This window comes from Amaranthus tricolor, chromosome 10, assembly GCF_026212465.1.
Source record: "Amaranthus tricolor cultivar Red isolate AtriRed21 chromosome 10, ASM2621246v1, whole genome shotgun sequence".
Taxonomy (NCBI): Eukaryota; Viridiplantae; Streptophyta; class Magnoliopsida; order Caryophyllales; family Amaranthaceae; genus Amaranthus; species Amaranthus tricolor.
In genome coordinates this window covers 1,252,667-1,261,906 of record NC_080056.1, presented here as the reverse complement: position 1 = coordinate 1,261,906, position 9,240 = coordinate 1,252,667, and the positions used below count along the sequence as shown (strand labels likewise).

At 28.5% G+C, this 9,240-nt stretch overlaps 1 protein-coding gene across 1 annotated transcript; it reads right to left on the bottom strand.

Moving 5' to 3' along the window:
* Positions 1 to 238: 238 nt before the first annotated feature.
* Positions 239 to 2,282, bottom strand: LOC130826107 (transcription factor MYBC1-like). Its single transcript, XM_057691645.1, has one exon. The coding sequence runs from the start codon at positions 1,878 to 1,880 to the stop codon at positions 990 to 992; it is 891 nt and encodes a 296-aa protein (XP_057547628.1). The 5' UTR covers positions 1,881 to 2,282; the 3' UTR covers positions 239 to 989.
* Between the last annotated feature and the right edge of the window lie 6,958 nt (positions 2,283 to 9,240).

The following is a 9,240-nucleotide window of genomic DNA, read 5'->3' as shown; positions in this document are numbered from 1 at the left end:
TTTAGAATAAAAAATAAAATTTCAAAAGTTCTCCTATTTTTTTCCATCTAGCAATTCTAGCCATTAAATTAAGTAATAAACTTTCCAATTAACATTTCACATAATGGAGAGGATTGTAACTCCAAAACAGATATCTGCCGATAGGAGGGACAGAGGAAATAACATCAAAAGTACAGGTTAATAGAATACTATCATGATGAACAAATAGGACAGAACAGAATAGCTCAAACACTACAAGTAATGAGAATCACAGGTTTTTAATACTATTGAATGTCACGATTTACAAAATAGTACCCATATTTTTTAGTTTGCTACATTACGAAAATCAAATTAAAAACATTTTGTATGATTAGTAGCAAATTCAAACAAGGAACAACATCTACATGATATCGTAGTCTACATCAACCAAAAACTACACTTGAACTGTTACAATGGACTCAATGAAGGCTGTTAAATATACACTAATCACATAGAGCTCGACTGTTGAGACCTCATGATTAATTTTATACTCTATCACTCCGAGTTAATAAGCGACCAATCGCAGATAAAAACCCGAATTCAAAACTTTTTTCCCCTATTTTGGCGGGTCTAATTAAGCTGCTATGATCAAGCAACATAGTAATAATGGTACTAATAATTGAAGCTTAATTATGTCCAATGATCAATAATCCCCACAATTAACACTGCCTGCCCAATCAAACTTGAAATAACCCTGTCTAAAAGGGACTAATTAAACACTAATTTGGTCATAATTAGAAACAACAATTAATTATAATCGGGTTTTGTCTGGGTCGGAGCATTTACTATTTCATTGTGATAAACCTAGACTCATTTCTCGCTCTCCTTTTCTCGACCTACCCAAACATAAAAAAATTTAACAATAATGACAAATTAACACCCATTTCCCAAAGTTAATCAGAAAAACTATAATCCAAAGTTTTTTTTTTTTTTTTTTTCTTGTTTGGACAATTTAGTATTTGATTTATATATCAATCATCTCCAGTAGGAAATAAAGTAAGAACTTTCCTGCCATTGTTGACTGTTGCAGACTCCAAATCTTCAATAAACCCAGTATTCTGCATCATTCCATTTCTATTTGGACCCGATTGGGCTTGTCTTGAGAAGAGTGGATGCTCAAATTGCCCATGCCCACCGTTTTGACCCGACCCGAAATGACCCATTTGTCTATGATGTTGGTATTGGGCTGTAACCGGTTGATGACCCGCCATCATCTGATGGTGGTTAAGAGCTATGTAAGGCATTAAATGTTCTGAATTTGGCCTAGCCCCGCCGCCTCCGCCTCCGCCTCCAGGACCATGTAAGAAATGGGCCGGAACAGGTGAACTAGCAAACAAATTATCAGTAGCAGAATCACCGGATCCTCCAAGCCCATTACCATTGTTAATTCCTTGCATTCGCTTAAGATACAATCTATATTTCTGTAAATGGCTAGCAACATTTTCTCTGGTTAAACCATCCACACTCATCAACTGCATTATAGTCTTGGGAACCGCATTTTTTATACCCAAGTGGGCCACAGCATCAACAAATCTCTTATGAAGTTGTGGGGTCCACACAAGGCGGGGCCGTTTTAGGGTCCGCGCTGGCTCATCGGACCCACCACCACCAGAAGTTGATCCGCCTCCACCGCCTTCACCGCCTCCGTTTAACTCGGCAGAAGATGAGTCAAACTCGGACGAGTTTGGATGCATATGAGGTGATGTAGACATGGGTATATTTCCATTGCTTCCATGGATTTGAATATCAAAAACTGAAGCAAGATCGGGTGTAATTAGGGTTTGAGATAGTGAAATTAATTCATCTGGAGATGGAAGTTGTTCTTCCCATTTTGAAAACCAATTTGAATCTTCTTCCCTCATTTTTCAAAAATTCAACTCTCACCCAACAAAATCGAGGGGATTTGTGAAATGGGTATGGTTTAATTTTTGATTATGGTGGGAAAATGATGAAAATTAGTGAATATGAAAATTGAAATGGAGTAATTAGTTTAAAATGAAGAAGTATTTATAATAATTAAACTCATATATACTCAAGAATCAAGATAGTAGTAGAAGAATAATCGAAGAAAATAAAAAGAGAGAGAAAGTGGTGTAATGGGTGGTGGATGATGGAGGAGAGGTGTTCGAGGTGGATCTTGCTGCCTTTCAGCTTTTTATCATGGAAAATAATGTAAGAATATGAGGAGACTTTTCTTTCTTATGATTTTTATCGGTTTTATATTTTTCCGGGATTTGAGGGTCTTATTAATACTGTTTTTATCCCTTTGTCTCTCATTATCGAAACTTATGTTACATATGTTTGTTTAAGCAATTTAATGTTAATTATTATATTGAGATTCAACAAATAAAGTATCTATATGTTGAGCAGAATATTTATATCGACCTTTGCAGAATATAAGGTATTAATTGGGATTTTTTGACCACGCGCATCCTTTCTACTCCCTTCTTAAGAGGAACAAGTATAGTTTATCTGCAACTTTCAGTAAAAAAAAAAACCACCGAACCCTGTCCTATACGGGATATTGAAAATGTCATTATCTTTACCTTTTTTTGTCTCCGCCTATACAAATAGTTAATACTATCTTGTTATCTATAAAAATTTTCTAACCTTACCCTTAATAAAAAAAATACTCTCTCCAATTCACTATTAATGTTCCATTTGCTTTATACACTATATCTAATACCTTTATTCAATCTTTAATATCTCTAATTGTGCATAATTAAAAATTATGAAAAGTTGATATAAATAATCCTTGCATTGAGATGAATCAAACAAGATCTCACTTGATTATGTTTTAACTTATAGATTAATAAAAAAAAATACAAATTAAGAGTAAGAGATAAATAGTATCTAAAAAGCAAATGAGACATTAGTAGTAAATTGTAGGGAGTATGTCCTTGCTACTAAGGAAATTTGTCTGTATACTTTTAGAAATTAATGTATGAGACGGTCTCATTGAGAGATCAATCTTATATTTAGGCTAGATAGCTTATTAATTACATATAATGAAAATATAAACTCTTTGTTTGAGACCGTCTTACTGAGAGATGCTATCTCGTAAAGTAGCTCAAATACTACACTTTTTAGGTTCCTATAAGATTCACACAATAGAAGTAAAAAAAAAAAAAAAAAACAACCAACTTGAGGGGTGTAAACTCATGCAATTGTTGATTGAATGGTGCGGTGATCAAATGAGATCAAAGGAAAATAAAGCTTTTGGTAATAATTGTACTATGAATAAAAAAGGAGTAGGAAAAAAAAAGTTTACACATATAGATTGAGAGATCGAGATTATGGATAAAAAATTAAGGAGCAAAGTTAGTTTTTTTTTGAGTGATAAAATAAAAAATTCGTAATAGTTCGTCTTTAACACATTACATCATTAATAATAAATACATATATTAAGAAATTAAATAGAGTACTAAATTGTAAGGGTAGAATTAATATCGAGAGAAAATGAGAAATGATGCGTAAATTAGAATTAAAAAATTAATAAAGACTTTATTTGAAATGAAAATATTATAATTATTGACAAGTAATTTGTAAGAAAAAATAAAAGGAAAATGCAAAGTTGGGTCGCTTTGAGATTGTTTTTCTTTAAAGTTTTGTGATGGGCGAATCAAGTATGGGGAGTTGTACTTAACTCCAATCGAATGCTAAAGAATATAATTACATTAATATTCTAAGTGGGGCATCTAAAGAAATCATATATTTCTTCTTTACTTTTTCTATTTGTTTAAAATGTTTAAAGTTTGCTATAATTTGTTAAAATAAATTTATTATACTAATATTTAAACATAAACTCACTTTATTCCTCATTGTCTTATTCATAAATTAAAATTAATTTTTTTATTTTTCATATTTATGAATGTCTTTAAAAACAAGGAATAATTGTAGCAAAAAATAATAAATAAATATAACAAACACATTAACATAGAGACTAAAATATATCGAATATTACTTTTAATTTTTTTTCTCTTCATTAAATATATTAATTAAGATTACAACGCCTATTTTACTTTATAATTAATTTAAAAATTAAGGTATTATTTTTTTATTTTTAATTTTCCTTACTTTTTGAATTTTTAATTTTTTATGCCAAGTCACTTTATATGGTGGCCAATTTCGTCTTTTTGCATCCAATAGTTAGTGCTTTGACTAATATAATTTTGATTCGAAGCTTTTTAAGCTTAATTTATATTAAAATAAAAATTTTTAGATTCTATTTGTTGTTATGTGCTTAAACATTGAATTGACAAATTAAATAAAGGCATCCAAGCAACACTAGAGCTAATTTACCTAACTATATGTGAGATAATCCAAGTGATTAGTGTCTTCCAATGAACAACTTCCAAACTAATTTACAATTTTTTTAAATTAAAAAGTTTATCCAATAATTAAAGTATGTGTATTGTGGTGTAATTAATATATATAAAGCAAGTTGGGTCCGACCAATCAGATTAATAGGAATATTGAATATAAGTTTATACTATATATATTATAAAAGAATTACAGATTGATCTAATAATAAATATCTTTTATTCATGTGACTGGAGTTTGATTATCACTATGCACAAAAAAAAATATCAATTCTTCTTCCTTCTAACGTTAAGCCTACAATTGATGCTTATGTACTAAGCTCACCTAACTCGATTGAGGTCTACAAGTCCCTAACGATATAATTCCCAAGCTCAAAATTGTTACTTTTAAGAAAAAAAAAATGAATAATCCGATAAAAAGTATTACTTTTTACATAAAAATGCTTTACATTTTTTAAAAAGTGTTACTTTCCATACAAAAAAATTCTCAAAAAAAATATTTTTTTAGGAAAAAACCGACGAACATGTTAAAAAGTATTACTTTTCAGACTAATGAGTTTTTTCCAAGAAATCTGAAACAACTGACGGTAATACTATTTAGATAAAACATTTTTTAAGAAATTATAATTCACTCAATTTTCATATAAGCTTGATTTTTGCCCCATATATATATATATATATATATATATATATATATATATATATATATATATATATATATATATATATATATATATATATATATATATATATATATATATATATATATATATATATATATATATATATATATATTGAAGTGTTAGAAAATGTGAGAAAAATACGTAAGAATACCAACAATGAAAGGATATTTGGCACACTCGATGATTTGATTGTATTGGTCCCCATATTCTTAGCTTGATCAACATGGGAAAGACTTCTACGCCTAACTTGTGTGACTTTCTAAAAGTATATAGAATAATGAAGGTAAACAAATGAATTAAAAATTGATATCTTTGGAGCTTATTATTTTTTTTCATTTATTGAAATGATGACTAATGTAAATTACAAATAATCTTTTTGTTATTGCTAATAATGGTAAAATTTCATACATTAAATCCCTTAAAACTTATCAATTTAATTGTAAGTCACTCAATAGTCACTAGTGGAAAAAACATCATTTGCTGCCGTTTTTTTTGCCATTATTTGCTGCGATTTTAGCCCCAAGCAATAGTGATAGCAGCAAATGACCTACTTTAAACCGCAGCAAAAAAGGGCATTATTTGCTGCGGTCAACACAAAACCGCAGCAATTAATGGTTATTTTTTTTCTTATTCTTTTTCCTATTTATTGCTGCGTATATACAAAAACCGCAGCAAATGATAAACAGTAAATACGTTTTTTTCCACTAGTAAGTATTGAGGTAATAAAATGAAATAGATTGGAGATAACAACTTCGATTCAAGAAATTAAAGAAACATATAATACAATGATTTACTTAAAAGTAACAAATTTTTGTCTTTGGATTATTTTTGCATATCTTAATGTAATTACATATGTAAAAATAAGTTTAATTTAATAAATTTACAATGCAAGATAGATCTTTTACATGGAAGAAACAAAACTATTTGTAATATGGAAAAAAAATTCAATCAAAAGTATTGAAATAACAATAATTATATACAAAATGTAATTAATTATTCTAGGATTAAAGGTGATGCAACAAAAGTTTTTGGCATAAATTTTTTCATCTTTGCCAAGTCAAATGTTTAGCATTAGTTTTTATTTTACAAAATAAAAAAAATGAAAAAGAAGATTTTTTTAGTATAATAGTTTTATGATAGTATGTTTTTGTTGCCAATTTCTCATTTGTCATGCATTATTCTTAAATTAATAAGAGTATTATCTTGTGAGTTGACTCGGCGAAAATGACACCAATGCAAAGACTAGGAGTAGCTGTCAAACTTATAAGTTACGATACATCACACTTCCTCCCAAGATAATATTTTTATTAATTTTATATTACCATTGATGTATAAAAAGAGATATATTAAAATTAAATGTTATTTGAATTTTTTAATAGCATATTTTTATATTATTAATTTTTTATAATTTTTAATTAAGTATAATTTAAGATATTAATAATTAAAATTATACATTAAATTACGTAAAAAATAAAATATAATAAATTTAATAGAGCAAATAAAATACAATAGAACATATCATATTAATATATATCCTTCTTATGGCCTGCACACTTCATAGAATGTTACACACACATTTTCAAGATTCTTTCCTAACATATACTTCCTCCGTTTCATTTTAGTCGCTACATTTATATGGGCACGGGTATTAAGAAAAATGATTGACCTACACCGTAGCTGATTGTTTACTTTATAGAGCATGATATTTTATTATTGTTATTGAAAAAGAAAAAGGAAAAATAGGTTGTTAGGTTACTTTATAGAGTATAGTATATTATTTTATTATAGAGTATAAAGTATAGAGTAGGATAAAAATAAGAATAGGTAGAACTTTAAATGATTGTTTTATTACTAAAAAAGGAAATGTAGTAAGTAATATGAAATTGCCAAAAATAGAAAATGTAGCGAGTATTATGGAACGGAGGAAGTACAAGATCATTTATATTTTATTTCTTATTTGTTATTTTTTTTTGAATTTAGTACTGCTTTTATTTTTATTTTATTCTATTAAACAAATTTTCAAAATTTATCACGTTAAAAATGTTAACTATGATAATAATATTTTAAGATAAAAATTATCCCAATATATATATTTTTTTCTCAATGGCCTTAATAATGTCATTTAAAAAAAAGTAAAAGATAAAAGACACTTCCAATATCTCGCACAAGGCAGGGTTCGGATGGGAGATTTGTTCTTTTTCCTGAAAGATGAGAACAAATCATACCCGTTCCTTTAAGGTGGGAAGAAAGAAAGATGCGTGCAGTCAAGAAACCCCAACTAATACCTGCGTTCAATAGCAATCAAACTCCAAACCTTCTACTCCCATGCAAATGCTCTTATTATAAACATTCTTATTTTTGTATGAGTTTATGGATAATCAAATTAGTGGCGGAGCTACATGGTATCGGTAAGAATCGGTACCGCGACCCACTCTCACGGTTAACATTAGTTGTTTATTTTTTGGTTCAGCCCATGCAGATTTTTCTTGTACATTGCAAGTATTTTCAAGGAACCAACTCAACCAAAAGCTTAAGCTGATGGTTGAGGCCCCAGGATATGTTATATACTCTAACACGCCCTCTCACACGAGACCCCATTGGGGTAGAAGTGTAGATGCGCATAGGCGCTGAATATTCCACTTTAAATGAGGGGTGGTTGAGATTCGAACCCGTGACCTCTCACGTTGGCTCTGATACCATTTCAAGGAACCAACTCAACCAAAAGCATAAGCTGATGGTTGAGGCCCCAGGATATGTTATATACTCTAACAAGTATTGTTACAATGAGTTGTAGAAAGTTGATTGTTTAATGGTAAAAAAAAAAAAAAAAAAAAAAAAAGCTTTGATATTCTAACCTTCTTAACTATTACTTTTTGATTTTGCGCTAATCATATTATTTGAAGTGGTAAATCAAACTTAAATGTTGGGAAATAAAAAAAAAATTAAAGTTGAAATGTTAAGAGGAAATAAAAAAAACTATTAATCTAAACAATCTTGAAATTATACATTTTAAAGCATGCAATGATGGAATTTGCAAAGGAAAAAAATGACTTTGTAGAAGTAAAGTAGTAATTGTTCATAAGGTTGTGTTAATGCCTTCAAATAATGAAACATAAAATCATTGCATGCTTTTTCATACAACACTTAATTTTGACCAATTTAATGCCATGAAATATTTTTCATGCATTAAAGTCATCATCTATTATGAATTTGGGATTTATACCCTTTTTATATATTTCAAGTTTTGTATACTAGAAATATCTTAAATTATATCATTTGGTAGAGAAGATACTAGTCCATATGATAGTATTATAATTTTTTTAATGAATAAATGTTTAAGTCACTAAATAATATCATAGATATAGTCTCATCCATTCTAATTTAATGTCCTATTTTTTTTTGTATTTTTATTGATGCACTATTGCAATCTTGACTGATTTAATTAAATAATAAAATTTGTATTCAAATAATACTCTTAGAGCGAGATGAACCTAGTCAATAATTAATCCTAAACCATAATTACAATCATGTTTAACACCCCTAATTAATAATCCTTTTCTAAAGCTTAAGACTTCCTAATCAAACTTTGGTAGTTTATAACTTTTTATCTTAATCCCCTAACCCAATCAAAGATAAACAATGATTCTAACTCAAAATATAATAATTGTCCAAATTAATATGATCCAACTTGGTCCGTACACCAAAATGTTCAAAAGGATTTATATAAAATACAACATGAATTCTTGTATGAGACAGTTTTACCGTAAAACACGCTTTATGTATGAGTTAAATATAACCAAAATTAATATAAATTATTAGCATATAAATTCTTTATTATTAAGGCATCTAAAAAAACGGGTGCTCACAATGGGAGCTCAAAATACATAATCTACATACATGGCTTAACTAATACGTTTATAGATGGGACCCCCTTATACCGTTATACGCATGATATATGAATGAGAGAGGGAGGAAAGGTTGTTGCTTTGGCACATCAATATGTTCGGCAAATGTATTTGTTGTGACTTGTGAATTTTATTCTTTTATTTTCAAGAGCTCTTACATCTATTGATTTATCTCGTAAATTTGCTATATTTATACATTTTTATTTAGAGTGAATTTAAAATTAAGAAAATATAAATTATAAAGTTTAATTGATATAGAAATTTGTCCTTCTAAAATTATTATGTGTCGTTCTTCTTGAAGGTAATCAATCT

Coding starts and splice junctions, on each gene's coding strand:
- LOC130826107 (XM_057691645.1), bottom strand. CDS start 1,880: ATGAGGGAAGAAGATTCAAATTGGTTTTCAAAATGGGAAGAACAACTT.